Source organism: Peromyscus eremicus, chromosome 2 (genome assembly GCF_949786415.1).
Source record: "Peromyscus eremicus chromosome 2, PerEre_H2_v1, whole genome shotgun sequence".
NCBI lineage: Eukaryota > Metazoa > Chordata > Mammalia > Rodentia > Cricetidae > Peromyscus > Peromyscus eremicus.
The window spans coordinates 63,519,230-63,534,588 of NC_081417.1; the positions used below are offsets into that span (position 1 = coordinate 63,519,230).

Consider the following 15,359-nt stretch of genomic DNA (forward strand, 5'->3'; position numbering starts at 1 on the left):
AGACCTTATTCTGAAGACTAGGTTTGGTGGCACACACATACAGTCCCAGTGCACTGGACGGAAAAGCAGGAGGTTCAGAAGTTCAAGGCCATCCTTGGCTGTATACATAGTGAGTTCTGACTGGACTACATGACTCAAAAATCCAAAAACAAACCAACAGGCCACCTTCAGGTGAGAGAGATGTATCCCATAGAATGGGCCTGAACTTATTTACATGCACTGTGCCAACTGGCATGGACTCGAGGTTTGTATTACCCTACTCTCCCATCCCAGCCGTCTTGGAGCAATCAGACTTTGACAACTCCCATTGCCCTGCCCTGCCCTTCTGCCTCCCTTTCTGGAAAAACAAGACTAGACTCCCATATTTTATTCCTTTATTTAACACACGTGCACCTCTTGCCCGGTGATTGCCAAGTCCTGAAGACGGATGTAAATGGAACATGTTTCTTCCCTTAGAGAGCTATTCACCTCGTTGAGAAGATGGCCCTGTGTTGCCCAGCTAAAAGGTAACAGGGAAAGTTGGGCGTGTTGGCCGCAAACCTGGTAACCCCAGTGTTCCAAAGACCGCAGCAGGAGGATCTTGGACTTCAGGCCAGTATGGGCTACTGAGACTGTCTCAAACAAATAACACAGCACGGGGCGGAGGGTGTAACACCATGTCCTAGTTCCTTCTTAGTTTCTGAGACAGGGTCTCTCTACGCAGACCAGGCTGCGCCTTGAACTCGTAGACCCGCCTGCCTTTGCCACCCAGTGCTGGGATTAAAGGCGTGCGCCACCACATCTGGCAGTTCTCATTATTAACCTTGTGTGGTGCCGCATGGCTATAATCTAGGCCAGCCTAGGCTACACGAGGCCCAGAAGAACCTAGTTATATTTACCTTTTGGGTCGTTGTGAACATTCATTCGTTCATGTCATTCGATTCCTCAAGCGCCCGCTAGTGACAAGTGCTTTGCTAGGATCGGACAGTAAAATAGGAAAAGAGTCATGGCCATGCTCTCCTGGCACTAGCAGCCTAGTGGTATTAAAGAAAGAATAAATTAGAAGTTAAGTGCTTTTTTGTTTTGTTTTAAATCGTGTTCTTTCTTCTTTTAGCTGGCGTCTCATGTCTCGAGGGCGGGGGTGACTGGAGCTTCCACTAACAGTCCCATTCAGAGTCTTTAGGGAAGGGTTGAACCACGCAGCGGGGGCAGCGGGAAAAGAGCAGCCGCGCTGAGAATGAGCCCCGTGTGGTTGGTGCGCGCCAGTCGCACTGCCTGCGTCACTAGGAGAGCTGACGGATGACGTCCCGCCGCACGCCGCTCGGCTCGCCCCGGAGGGGTCGCTTCTTGGCGGACTAACCGTGACGGGCGGGGTAGGTCTACGCGCGTGCGCACGCGGCACTCTCTGCCCATGGTCCGGGGACTTTCCCCTAGGCGGAAGGATAAGGAACGAGTCCCTCGTGTGTAGCCTAGGAAACAGGCCTTCAGAGCGAGCTGCTCAGAAGGGCTACGTAGCGGCCATTTTATAGCTCTACCACAGCACTTACTTTTTACTTATGGTGACGAAATTGGTCGTTTCTACTCTAAAAACTACGAGCCACTGTCTTAGGCATGATACTTTAGACTCAAAGGTTCTGGAGCCATTCTTACTTAAGGAATATATAAATAGATAGGGAATTAATTAATATAGGAAAGCCATATGGGCGTGGTATTATGCAAATATTGTTTGGCCCGCCCCGTGGGATGGGCGTGGCCACCCGAGGCGACCCAGAGCGGGAGCGGCGCTAGTCGCCTGCGCGTGCGCACTACGGCGGGAAGCCAACGCTGGAACGCGCGGGCACGGGGCGCACCTCCCCGGTGAGCCAGGCATGGCGGGCGCGGGCCCGGTGTCGAGTGTGCTGGGGCTGCTGCTCGTGTCGGCTCTGTTTGGGGCCCTGGGAGAGCGCCGCAGCCCCGATCTGGGGGCACACCCAGGTACCAGCGAGGGCTGCTGGAGGGAGGCTTGGACTGCCTGGGAGAAGCGTCCTCTCCGCTGACGGGTGTCTTCAATCCGCAGAACGCCGCTCCCAGGTCGGTCCCGGCGCCACCGAACCCAGGCGGCGGCCGCCACCCAAGGACCAGCGCGAGCGGGCCCGGGCCGGAGCGCTGCCTTTGGGGGCGCTGTACACTGCGGCCGTCGTGGCTTTTGTGCTGTACAAGTGTTTGCAGGTGCGGTGTGGCCGTGGGTTGGGGGGGAGCCCTGGGTCTCAGTCTCCTGGGGGCGCTACGGTGCCAAGAACAGGACACCGCTGCGCGACTGCCTGTAAAATAAAGACCAGTTCCTTGGTTTTCCCACGTTAGGTGGGTTCGAGGATCCAGAGACGTAATGGATGTAAGGCGCCCGGGAAGTGACCGTTACGTTTACTCCTCCCACAGTCCCGTGAAGAGCGATTTTCTTACTCGAGATCATCCACCTAGTGTCTGATGAGAGTGGGATTTTAAACCAACTAAATGGCGTCTGCATGTGAAAAAAATGCAGTTACTGCTGAGCCTCCAGCCATGGCTCCAGGGGTTAACCGCTGCAGCAACAGTGTTAGTGTGCCAGACACCAAGCCGCTTTCATGTTCTCCTTGGGAAGGGAGCCCTGAAATGTGAACTGACAGCAGTACATTCTGACCACCCAGGGCTGTATCTTCAGCCCTGATCAATTACTTGTATTAGGAAATGGAGACTGAACTAGTGACATAAACTGAACTAGATGAGATGGCTAGTAACGAGCGCAGGCAGGCTTGACAGGCTAGAATGGGGATTGGAATTTAGTGATAGATTAGTAAATTCTAGCCAGGCGTGGTGGCACACGCCTTTAGCCACAGCACTGGGGAGGCAGAGGCAGGAGGATCTCTGTGAGTTCGAGGCCAGCCTGGTCTACAAAGCAAGCTGATAGTTTCCCAGTGTGTTATAATAACCTACTTTGTAATTAAAGGGTCCACCCATCTGAACAGTGGGAGAATAAGAACACTATATATTCAGTAAAACCCCCTGGGGGTAATGAGAATTGAAAACTGACTTGACAGATTGGGTTTTTTTTTTTTTTTTTTGGTTTTTCAAGACAGGGTTTCTCTGTAGCTTTGCACCTTTCCTGGGACTCACTTGGTAGTCCAGGCTGGCCTCGAACTCACAGAGATCCGCCTGGCTCTGCCTCCAGAGTGCTGGGATTAAAGGCGTGCGCCACCACCGCCCGGCTCCAGATTGGGGATTTTATACCAGCAGAAACTGAGGGAGTTGGATTTGGAGGCAGGAGGATTGGATTGGAAGTCCAAAGCCTGTCCTGACATTAGCAAGACCCTATCTCAAAGACAGCAAATAGCATGGAGGGTAGGGATGCTAAACAAGGAAGCAGGGATATGACCGGGCAGTCTTCAGAATCGTACTGTAGAGTTTCACATTCCAGAGAGTGCTTTAGCAGTCTGACCATATGTGGGCATACCGACATGTTGTTTCATGTCCTGGGTAAGCAGCTGGACTAGAAACTATTGTGATTCTGAGGTGAATGCCCGGAGCTTTCTCTGGTTCCTGCCTTCACTGGCCTTGAGGACTGAGGTGCTGGGGCCTTGCTGCAGCAACTTTACCCTTTCCTGCTTCCACAACAGGGCCCGGATGAGGCTGCCATTCTCCAAGAGGAAAAAAACAAGAAGAAATCCTTGCAGTCAGGTGAGTTGAGCCGTAGTAGTGGATTTTGTGAGGGGGGTGGTCAGGGGACTGCAGGAGTAACCATCCTGTCTACCTTCCTCCCAGAACAACAGCTGGTACAGTTGACGCAGCAGCTGGCCCAGACGGAACAGCACCTGAACAATCTCATGACCCAGCTGGACCCCCTTTTTGAGCGGTGAGAATTTGTGGGGTGAGTGGGGAGCCACGGAGACAGATTGAGCAGCCCCTGAGTGGGTGTTTCTGCAGGGTGACTACTCTGGTTGGAACCCAGCGGGAACTCCTAAACATGAAGCTCAAGACCGTCCACCAGCTCCTACAAGACTGCAAGCCTGGCACAGGTGTGCCAGGTCCAGGTAAACGATTGGGAAGTGGTGGCTGGGAGACAGAGGCCGTGACACTGGAGCCAGCTGGTCTTTCCCTCACAGAGGCCAGCGTACCGTTTCCTGAGGACGTGGGGCAAGAGGACCAACAAGAAGCTGAAGACAGTCAGGCCTGGGAGGGGCCCATAAACTGGAGCCCAGATTCATGGAACCTAGCTCCTTCCTGGGAGGTGCAGCAGGGGCTGAGGCGAAGATGGCCCAAGACTGTGACAGAGGACCCAGCAATGAAGGGGGACAGCCACTGAAGGGTTAGTAAACCAAGTCACCTCGTCCTGGGTGCTCCTCTGTGCTTTTCCTGCTCCCAGCTGGTCAGACACAGGAATATGAGGTGCTGAAGCCAACTGGGCCTCCCAGAAAAGGTTCCCTTATTAGGAAAAGAGAGAATGCCTTCCAGAATTCCTGAGGCTCCCGATACGGCAGCCATCAAAGCTCAAACGCCTTTTTCTTGTGGTTTAAACAGAAAGGTCTTTCCAAAAACACAATAAAACAGCACTTTATTAAAATCCAGTAGGAAAATAAATTATAGAACTTTTACAAAGTAGGAGGTAGTTCAGGAAGATCTAGAGTTCAAGGCCAGCCTGGGCTATATGAAACCTTGTCTCAAGAAAAGAAATTGTATACAGTAGCCAGGTGTGGCAGCACACACCTGTAAACCCAACACTTGAAAGGCTGAGGCAGGAGGATTTCAAGTTCACAGTCAGCCTGGGTCACATAGTAAGACCCTGTCTCAAAAGTAAAACAAGAAACCACAGTTAACAGAAGTGGCCTCCTTTGCTAAGCTGCAAACCTGGTCAGCATTGAGCCCCCAGTGGCATGGTGTTAAAGGAGCTGGATCAACTGGGGCTGGGCTGGCTTGGCCTGCTTTCTGCTGCTGCTTTTGTTTTTTAAAACGAGACAGGGTTTCTCTGTGGAGCCCTGGCTGTCCTAGAATTCGCTCTGTAGACCAACCAGGCTGGCCTAGAACTCAGAAATCTGCCTGCCTCTGCCTCCCAAGCGCTAGGATTAAAGGCGTGCGCCACCACCGCCAGCTTGCTTTCTGATAAGCTAGTTAAATGCCCCGTGTCAACCTGTGGAGGGCTCTGTGTTTCCAGAGCTGAAGTTTGATTCCCTTTTGTTCTTGGCTCTGCCCTTCCCTGAGTATGCAGAGTTCGGGAATTTTAAGATTCTTCTTAGGCATGCCCAACTGCCACATATATCCCAGGATAGTTATGAATGTGGCCCAGCACATTTGTGGATGACAATGTCATGTCGCAGTGTCAAAAGGTTGGACACGTCCGTGAGTCTGCCTGTTCTGGCTTCTGTGGGAAGAAAACAGTTCAGGCACTGGGATGAGTGCTCTATACAAACAGTTGCCTATGGGGCTGGGGAGCCCTGCTGTGAGAGAAGCACTCCTGTCCAGCTCACAGCTTACCTGATAGCCACAGTCAGGCTGTGGTACCACCGTGACAGCTCCTCGTGGTCAGTGGACATAAGCAGTAGCTTCTCGTCGGGGAAGGACAGCTAGGGAGAAACCACTTTAGTTCAGAACAAGTCAGGCTGCAGCTGTCATTGGTTCCACAGCGTGAATTCAGGGATATGATGACGAAATACGAAAGCTTAGCCCCAACAATCCCCTTACTCATGCAAAGAGACCCAGGCCAAGTGATACGCGGGTCTGTGAGTGCTTGAAGTCTGTTTGGGGCTCAGATTTCCCATCTACAACTTACACTGAGCAAACCACCACAAGTCCCTCCTGAGTGGCCGAAGACCCTGTTGAGCTGACACTGGGACATAGGGTACAGGGCTCTGCAGACAAAGGTGCCACTCTTCAGCAGGTGCAACGGGGGTCGAGGCTTGGCCATGAGGAGCACATCCGAGAAGAGGAAGAACATGCGGGGCCGAGGCTCCCCGGTGGGAGGCACCACTAAAAGCCAGCCCTGTCGTAGGAACCATCGCCCTAGAAAATGAGAGGGCCATTATCTTGTACAGTTCAAGAATCCATGAGAACACAAAAAGACAGAGGAAGTTCAGGGGCGGGGAGGTAATCTGCTGGCTTTGTATTTTGGGTTTTTTTTTTTTTTTAAATTATTGTGTGTATATATGAAGGTCAGGACAACTCCGTGGAGTCAGTTCTTCCTTCTACCTTTATGTGGGTTCCGAGATTAACTCAGTTCATCCAGCAGATGCTCTCACCTGCTGAGCAACCATCTTGCCAGCCCAAGATGCTGGCTTTGTAGAGGCAGAGGAGTGGGTAAGCAGGGTCCACTGAGGACTGAGGGCAGAGTCCATGGTCTACCTGAAGTAAGTCCTTTGGCCTTGCGTCCGCTGAGTAGAGCCTGGACACGCAGGAGGTGCTGGGCGTTCTTCTGGCTCTGGCCAATGGCGTGGACTCCCTGAGCCGTCTCACTCACCAGGCGGGCAGCCCCTGGAACAACACCCTCTACCTCACTTCCAGCAGAACTTTGGCTTGAGTGTCTACTGGTGGTAAAGGTAGGCTAGCCTGGAGGGGCCGGGGTCAGGGTCTCGCTTCTTGAAGAAAGGCAGGGAGGGCACGTAGGGACACTGTACATGTAATAGAAGACGGGGACACACCAGACACTGTTGGAGGTCAGACCCAGAAAGGCTGTAGGACAGGCAGCCTCTGCCTGGCTTGGAGAAGAACAAGAACCTACGTGTGAGCTGTTGGTAGTCAGGGCTGTTGGGAACTGTGTTTTCAGCCAAAGCCACGACCAGATTCTCATACCTGGGAGTAGACAATTGGTAGTGAAGGAAGAGAAGTAGAGGCAGGCAAAATGCCCTGGTTTCAATGACCTGAAGATCAGCTCCCGGACCTTCATTCCTTAATTGTAGGGTCAGGAAAGGCCTGGCTCCTCCGATGCCCCTCTTTAACTTAGAATCTGGGTTTACACTACATAGGCCACTTCCATCCCACACTGAAGAATCACTGGCAGACTAGAGTTCAAGAGGCTGGGCCAGAAGATGGAAGTTAATCAAACCAAGGAGGCAATCACAGACAACCTAGGAGCCCTGGAATAGAACTTCGAGACTAGGCTAACCCCTCATCCCAATGAGCTTTTCCAGATAGCCTGTCTCAGGCCTTAGTGCAGATCCCCCCACTTCAATATCCCGTCCCACACTGCAGACCCTGGGTACCCCTGTACTTCAGTAACAGTCCCACAGCTGCAGACCTGGGTACCCCTGTAATTCAGTAACAGCCCACAGCTGCAGACCTGGGTACCCCTGTACTTCAGTAACAGCCCACAGCTGCAGACCTGGGTACCCCTGTACTTCAGTAACAGTCCCACAGCTGCAGACCTGGGTACCCCTGTAATTCAGTAACAGCCCACAGCTGCAGACCCTGGGTACCCCTGTACTTCAGTATCCAGTCCCACAGCTGCAGACCTGGGTACCCCTGTACTTCAGTATCCAGTCCCACAGCTGCAGGCCCTGGGTACCCCTGGACTTCAGTATCCAGTCCCACAGCTGCAGACCCTGGGTACCCCTGGACTTCAGTATCCAGTCCCACAGCCCCAATCTGAGGCTGCAGACTCTGGGTACCCCCGAGGGTTCACATTTCCTCTGGTAAAAGCTCCGAAGAAGTCCTTGGGCCCAGAGAGGCAGAGCTGGGATGGCATCCCCACAAAGCTGCAAGCAGCCGTTATGCATCCTGGGAGATAATTCCAGTCTAGAGGGGTTTACTCACTGCTGGAGCCGCTGCAGAGGCAAAGGGAGCAGGTCCTGGAGCTGAAGACCCCCAAATTCAGGGCGGCCTTCCTGAAGCCGCACAAACCTCCGAAAACGTTTATTCTTCTTCAGCTGCTCCTGGAGGAGAGGGAGCATTTGCATCGGGGAGAGAAGCCACTCCTTATATTGCATTCATCTGTGCACACACTCGCAGCCTTCAGCAAGCTGTGCACTCCTGAGGGAAATGTCTCCCAGGGATGTTAGCAAAGAGCCGGGCTCTAAATGCAAAACACTATTTAGTTTAGGTCTCTGATTACAGCTAAAGGAGGAAGCCAGGAAGAGACAGTTACCTGAAGGGTAGTCTGAGAACTCTCTGCATTGGCAGCAAATTGAGTGTAGAGCTCCAGGTGGGAGCAGAAGCCCTCTAGTCCCGGCCCCCAGTGTCCTTCTTCCAAGTAGGGAAGCAGCTCTCTGTGTGGGCAAAGGACATTAAAGGGGCAGGCCAACAACTACTCAAGCACCCCCTCATATACTTCCCATAACCCTGCCTCGGAGGTAGTGCCATTATCCCATTTTATAGCTGGAGCACAGGTAGGTTAAGGCACTGGGCCAAGGCCACAGGTGAGAAAGTTGGCAAATGAACTCGGCCTTTCTGACTCGGCTCGGTGGTCCCTCTCCAGGCAACGCTTCCACTCACAGGCTAGCGGCATAGATGCTCTCCCAGGTCCCAAACAGGGTCTGGCGCTCTGGTGGTCGTAGCGTTCCCTTGGCTTTCAGGATCCCCAGGAAGTACTGTAAAGGTTAAGAATAGAGTTTTCCAAGAGGAAGCCAACGTCAAGGTGCAGTCAGGAACTACAGATGGGGAAACAAAGTCTGAGACCCTCCCACCGCCCGGCCGAGCCCCACCGTGGCCACCAGCCCCAGTTGTTCCTGGTAGCGCCGCTCGGTCTCCAGCAGCTCCCGAGCGGTGCAGACACGTTTCCGTTCCCATCGAGCACGCTGCTCTCGCAGCGGACAGCGCGCGGTGGCGCCTGGGCTCTCCATGGCTGGCCCAAGGTTCCGGGCTTCCCGCAGCGTCGCGCCGCAGATTCAAATTCCAACCGCTCGGGGGGCGGGCCCGCGGAGGTGTGGCCCCGGAGCGGAGCGCTCAGCAGAGAGCATGCGCGGCCAGCGGCTCGCCCGGGCGGGTCCCCTCTGCTGTGTCCGCCCCGCCCGCCAGGGCGGCGCTATAGGAGCGCTGAGAGGTCGCGCGAATGCCTGGTGTGGCCGGTGTGCACCCGGCGCCAAGGAGGCACAGCAGTCGGAACAGGGAGACAAGAGACTCCAAAATGCAGACGTTGACAGGGCCTCAGTGACTAACTGCAGAGTTGGGAATGTGGGGATAAGTACGGCACATACTATATCCTGATTCCATGCCAGACAGTGAAGCGGTTGGCCAGTCATTCCCAGTGCTTTCACTAATTAGGGACCTTGAGATCTGGACAGAAGTGCGCAAATTTTAAGTTACTATTTTTTTCTTTTCTTTTCTTTTCTTTTTTGTTTGTTTTGTTTTGGTTTTCGTGGTTGGTTGGTTGGTTGGTTGGTTGTTTTTGAGATAGGGTCCTATAATGTAAGTTGGCTTTGAACTGAATTTGAGGATGACCTTGATTTTATCCTTCTGCCTTGAGCTTCCAAATGCTGAAATTAGTCTTGTACCATCATACCCGGCTTATGAGGTGCTGGGATGGAACCCACAAATGCGTATTAGACAAGCACTCTATAGCTACATCCCCAGTCCTGTTTTGTTTTCCATTTCATGCTGATCTCAGCTTGATCACAAACTAGCTTCCAGTAAGGGGTCAGTAATGTGGTAAACTACTGGGTTTCTGGGTTGTTTTTTTTTTTTAATTTTTCTCTCATACCATACATTCCAACCGCAGTTCCCCTCCCTGCACTCCACTCAGTTCCCCACACCTCTCCTCTCCCCCATTCTGATCAAAGGCAAAAGCTTTAAGGTGTTAACTGCATTACCTTATCAAAAGGAGAGTGCTCTAAATTTTCCTTAGGACTTTGAGGAATTGGGTATACCCCTGTGAGGTAAATTTGCAGGGACATGTTGTCAATATGTATCAGGAATCTCTTTTTAAAGATTTTCATTTTTTAAAAAACATTTGTTCACGTGGGAGGGTATGTGCACATGGGAATGGGGTATGTGTATATGTGAATGCCAGTGCCCAGAGTCCAGAAAACGATGTCCATGGAGCTGGAATTATGGCCAGATGTGGCCACCTGGTGTACGTGCTGGGAATCTTCCAGGAGTTGGAGTCATGAGCAGTTGTGGCCACCTGGTGTGGGTGCTGGGATTCTCCCAGGGGCTGGAGTCATGGGCAGATGTGGCCATCAGGTGTAGGTGCTGGGAATCTCCTAGGAGCTGGACTCATGAGCAGTTGTGGCCACCTGGTGTGGGTGCTGGGAATCAAATCCCGGTCTTCCTGGAATCAGGGAGCACTCTTAACTCCCCAGCCATCTGTCATACACATACACAAATAATTTTAAAATAATAAAAATAAATATTTTTTTAAATAGGGGTAGGGGGCTGGAGAGAAAATTTATTAGTTAAGAGGGCTGGCTACTCTTCCAGAGTACCCAGGTTCAATTCCCACTACCCACATGATGGCCCATAACTACCTACAAGTCCAGTTACAGGGGATCCGACCACTCTTGTGACCCTCTCAGGCATCAGGCATTCATGTGGTACACAGTCATAGGCAAAACAGCCATACATATAAAATAATCATTTTTAAATATTAAAAAGTTCAGCCAGGTGTGGTGGTGCACATCTTTGATCCCAGCACCCGGGAGACAGAGGCAGGCAGATCTCTGTGAGTTTAAGGCCAGCCTGGTCTACAGAGCTAGTTCCTAGACAGCTAGGGCTACACAGAGAAACCCTGTCTCAAAAAACAAAAACAAACTATATATACATATCTTCAGACACAAGGCCTACAGAACATTGAGATTAAAAAAAAAAAAAAAAGCAGCACCATAAAAGAAGGGATGGGAGAGGGAAGGAGGGGGAGGAGGGGGAGGGAGGGAGAGAGGGGGGAGAGAGGGGGAGAGAGAGAGAGAGAGAGAGAGAGAGAGAGAGAGAGAGAGAGAGCTGTTTATGTAATGTGATTCCCTCTGCATAAAAAAGGACATGAAAGGCTGGAAGATCTGCATAAAAAGAGACATGAAAGGCTGGAAGATTCAGCAATCAAGACCTAATTATGGTTTCTAATCTCTGGGTGATGAAACAGAATATAATTGAACAAATGAGTGTCTACCTGCGCCAGGCAGTGAAATTCTGAGGCTAAAGGTCTATGTGAGAACGGGACAAGTAGGGAGATATTTTAAATTCCCTAAGACTCCTCTTCATTTTTCCCAAGTTTCCTGCATTGAGCATGCACTATTTTGTAATTATAAAATATATTTTGTATTGGGAAACTAAATGTAAGAAACATTAGACCCCATTTCTTCTATTTGGACTCTTAGGAATCTGGGCACCAAGCCAAAAAGCAGGGGATTGCCAGGGTTCTAAGCTCCTCCAGCTCAGATATTCTAAGAATCCTGAAAATGTTAAATGCTAGGCTTAGACCAGAGAACAACTGAAAGTCTTGGAGAAATGGAGAGTTTGGACCAGACTGTTTCTTTGGTTTGGGTTCCAAGAAAACTGGTGACACCAGGTTAAGGGCCAGTGACACCGTTTCAAGTGAGTGCAGAGAGCCTGGCCTGGTGGCTTACATCCATAATCCCAGCACGTAGAAAGCTGAGGCAGGAGGATTGCTGAAAGTTTGAGGCTAGCCTGGGCCACGCAATGAGACCCTGTCTCAAAAAATCAAAACAAAAGAAAAGCAAATGAAGGCCAGTCCACGCAAATAGAGCTCAAATGTAGAATAGCACAGACAATCCCATGTGGATCACATAAACCTAAGCAGTAAGAGGAGAGTGCAGGGGCTAGAGATGTGGCTCTGAGGTTAAAAGCACCAGCTGCTCTTGCAAGACCTGGGTTCAGTTCCCAGCATCAGATACCCTCTTCTGTCCTCCTAGGGCTTCTGCACGCATGTAGTGCTCACACAGGTACACACGTACACAGGAAGAATGGAAGAATTGGAGGCGGAGGAGGAAGAGGCGGTGGTGATACAGTGCCTGGGGCACAACTGGTCTTGGGTATGTTTGAGTATGTCACTAGCTTGTGTTTTTTAGGTGGGTGGGAGAGGGGTTTGGGAATGGAGCTCACTATGAACTCAGGTTGGGAGTATTGTCTAATTGCTAGAAGAGGGCAAGGCTGAGAAGACACACTAAGGACTTCTTGACATGTATCCACTCAGTTCCACTACACTGATGGACTAAATGGTGGCTACATAAAGACATGTCCATGGCCAACCCCCAGACCTGCAAGTGTAACCTTATCTGGAAAAGGAGATTTTGCAAATATAACTCAGATTTTTGTTGTTGTCACATGTTTTTTGTTTATTATTTTTATTATTATTATTATTATTATTATTGACAGGGTCTCACCATGTAATTCTGGCTGGCCTGTAACTTACTATGTAGATCAGGCTGACTTCAAACTCACAAAGATCTACCTCCCTCTGCCTCCCACGTAATGGGCTCCAAGGTACATACCACCAGAATCCAGGAGTGGCAACCAAAGAGTCTTCCCCTGAGCCTCTAAGGTAGCCTGGGCCTACCAATACAACTTCAGACTTAAGGCCTATAGAATGTTGAGATTTTAAAAAATCATATTGCCATAAGACACCTGGTTTATGAGTTTATGGTAATTTTTATGATAGGCCTAGCAATAACAGTGTGATGGGCCAGAACTACAGGACAGCCTCAAGACCTCAAAACAGCTCTGTTCTTGGCTTCCAATCCATGAGTAGGGAGAAGGGGACTTTTCTCCTGCTCTACCAGTGACTAGTTCCCTCTTCTGTAACCCAGGGCTAATCAGAAACCTGTTTTAGGAATGTGTTTGTCAGGGTTTAGAGACACAGATCCCAGTGACCAAAGACTTGGCTTTAACAACCGTGGAGGTGTCCTGTGCCAGGCAGGGAGTGTCCCAGGTGGTTAGATTCAGGATCCAAGAACTCTGAGAGCTCTAGCTTGTTTTAGGGTTTGGCAGATTCCTGATTATAAAGGTGTGATCCAGGATCAGAGTCCATATCTCCACCCGAACCAAGGAAATGGCCACACGGAGAGCTGGAAGACTAAGGGACATGGAGCTGTAGAGAAGAACACTGGGAAAGTTAGTGGACTAGAACAGAATGCTGCACCTACAAGCACATCTGTGCTCTGGAGCACAGACACAAAGCCCTACAAAGGGGAGGAAGAGATGTGAGATCATGGTGCTTCCAGGAAGTAAGACTGAAATGTTCAGAATATTTAGAAAGAAGGAAAACGAACAAAAGCTGAGCTCGGTATTAGAGGAAGGAGCCATGCAGCCCCCAGCTCCAATGTGCGGTATGGTCATCCATGCTCCCGTGGCCTCTCCCTCCCAGACTAGACTAGTTATCACCACAGTCTGCCTTCAACAAGCCCATCCAATTCAGATATTACCACGGTCCTGCCATATGCCAGAGTCCAAGCAAGGTTCTGAAAACAACCAACTAGCCAGAGTACATGATGGATCAAAATGTCATGGATAGTGCTGAATTTAGCTTCAGAAAGGCCAACAGGGCCTTGTGCATGGTAGGCAAGTACTCTGCCATTGAACTCCATCCAAAAGGCAACCTAGGACCCTTGGCTACTTTCTACGGACATGGGGAGGACAGCTTTATTCAGTCATAGACATGTTGATGTACAATATGACTGACAGACAAGGCAGACAATTTGAAGTATCATAAAACTGATTTAATGTCCGGCACAGTCATATATATCTGTAATCTCAGTACATAAGAGGCTGAGGCAAGAAGAATATATAGGGTTTGAGGATACAGAGAGTTCCAAGCCAGCCTGGACTATATAATGAGACCATGTCCCAAACAACAGCAAAAGGAGGGTTTTTTTTGGGGGGGGAGACAGTTGAGCCCCTAAGATAAGAGTACCTGGCAAGGTGTTCTACAAGGAGAAAATGCTTGATAATAGTTGTTGAATAAAAAAATTGACTCAAATTTTGAACCCTGCCCTCCTGGAACACAGGTTAGTAGAGCAGATAAAATGTCATAAATCGTTGCAATATGAATTAAAGTGTGAGCAAGATTATTAATGAGGTCAAGCGCAGTACAATGGTGGTTCAGAGGCACCATTGAACTCTTCCAGGTTGGAGGCAGAGGGTTGGTTAAGAAAGGTTTCCTTGGCCTTACCCCCATGAGGAGTGAATGGGGGGCGTGGGATGGAGGGGAGGTGGTGGGGATGGGAGAAGGGGGATGGGAACAGTGGTTTTGTATGTAAAATGAAAAAAAAATAATTTAAAAAAAGTTTCCTTCCTTGGGTTAGCAAGATGGTTCAGCAGATAAAGGCACTTGCCTTGCAAGTCTGAACATGAGAGGAAGCCTACAAATGGAGGCAGAGATATACCTAGAGATGTGGATCATGGAGCTGCCAGGAAGTACACGGAAATCCTGACAAGGCGGAAATGTTCAGAATGTTTAGAAAGAAGGAAAATGAATAAAAGCTGAGACTGGTGTTGGAAGAAAGTATCCATGTAGCCCCGCATCTCGAGCTTGCAGTATGGTCCTCTATGTACCTGTGGCCACAGACAATCTGAGTTTGACCCCTGGAATCCACATAAAGGTCGAAGAGAACTGACTCCACAAAGTTGCCCTCTGGCCTCCAGATCCGAATACACACAAGCCCACACCCACATGCACACAGGAATCCAACATCTCTGGCTTCGGTGGGTATCTTCTCTCTCTCTCTCTCTCTCTCTCTCTCTCTCTCTCTCTCTCTCTCTCTCTCTCTCACACACACACACACACACACACACACACACACACACTTAAAAATAAAAATTAAAAGCATGGTGGTGCATGCCTTTAATCCCAGCACTCTGGAGGCAGAGGCAGGCAGATCTCTGTGAGTTCCAGGATAGCCTGGTCTACAGAGCGAGTTCCAGGACAGTCAGGGCTACACAGAGAAATCCTGTCTCAAAAAACCAAAAAGAAAAGAAAAGCTTCCTGGAGAAGATGTTGGGATCTGAGTCAGAACAGAAGGGATTAAGAAAAGTAAGATAATGAAAACATTTAGCACCATGGTGGTTTACAAACATTAATAACTAAAGTTAAACCTGAGTCTCTCAGATGAGGTTCCTTGGACCCTTCTGTCCTAGGCATTACCCTTTAGATCAGGAATCATCTAGAAGGTACTCAAAGAGAATCTGGGATAGCAGAATTGCCTGGAGCCATGGGATACGGCAATATGCTACAAGATTAAAACTACCTCAAGGTATTCAATTAACCTATACACCCACTCTGTTCAATGTTCATGTATAATCTTAGATAGGGGAGTGAAATGGCCTTATTCTTTTGTGATTTGTTGAGGCCATGGGGATCTCCTGAGAATGTGAGCTGCAGAACTAAAAGTTGTCCTCTGTTCTATGCAGCATGCTTAAGGACAATAGCAGCATCTGGAAGATTGGAAGAGGCTCAGTAAATGTTCATTAAATGGATAGACTGGGAGCCTCACATCCAT

The 15,359-nt window shown here is 50.0% G+C and overlaps 2 protein-coding genes across 2 annotated transcripts; one reads left to right on the plus strand and one right to left on the minus strand.

Moving 5' to 3' along the window:
* Positions 1 to 1,789: 1,789 nt before the first annotated feature.
* Ccdc107 (coiled-coil domain containing 107) lies at positions 1,790 to 4,552 on the plus strand. The gene is made up of 6 exons (XM_059254211.1): positions 1,790 to 1,953; positions 2,036 to 2,187; positions 3,609 to 3,669; positions 3,754 to 3,844; positions 3,916 to 4,022; positions 4,095 to 4,552. Exons 1-6 carry the CDS (start codon positions 1,848 to 1,850, stop codon positions 4,292 to 4,294), a joined length of 717 nt encoding a protein of 238 aa, XP_059110194.1. The 5' UTR covers positions 1,790 to 1,847; the 3' UTR covers positions 4,295 to 4,552.
* Arhgef39 (Rho guanine nucleotide exchange factor 39) lies at positions 4,527 to 8,818 on the minus strand. The gene is made up of 9 exons (XM_059254210.1): positions 8,619 to 8,818; positions 8,410 to 8,504; positions 8,063 to 8,183; positions 7,732 to 7,850; positions 6,701 to 6,771; positions 6,325 to 6,453; positions 5,756 to 5,985; positions 5,461 to 5,549; positions 4,527 to 5,347 (listed from the first exon to the last, which is right to left on the minus strand). The coding sequence occupies exons 1-9, from the start codon at positions 8,754 to 8,756 to the stop codon at positions 5,293 to 5,295; spliced, it is 1,047 nt and encodes a 348-aa protein (XP_059110193.1). The 5' UTR covers positions 8,757 to 8,818; the 3' UTR covers positions 4,527 to 5,292.
* Positions 8,819 to 15,359: the final 6,541 nt, after the last annotated feature.

Coding starts and splice junctions, on each gene's coding strand:
- Ccdc107 (XM_059254211.1), top strand. CDS start 1,848: ATGGCGGGCGCGGGCCCGGTGTCGAGTGTGCTGGGGCTGCTGCTCGTG. Junction 2,188..3,608: donor TGCTGTACAAGTGTTTGCAG/GTGCGGTGTGGC, acceptor CTTCCACAACAG/GGCCCGGATGAGGCTGCCAT. Junction 3,670..3,753: donor GAAGAAATCCTTGCAGTCAG/GTGAGTTGAGCC, acceptor CCTTCCTCCCAG/AACAACAGCTGGTACAGTTG.
- Arhgef39 (XM_059254210.1), bottom strand. CDS start 8,756: ATGGAGAGCCCAGGCGCCACCGCGCGCTGTCCGCTGCGAGAGCAGCGT. Junction 6,772..7,731: donor CCTCTGCAGCGGCTCCAGCA/GTGAGTAAACCC, acceptor GTCTACTCCCAG/GTATGAGAATCTGGTCGTGG. Junction 5,550..5,755: donor CTTGTGGTGGTTTGCTCAGT/GTAAGTTGTAGA, acceptor GTTTCTCCCTAG/CTGTCCTTCCCCGACGAGAA.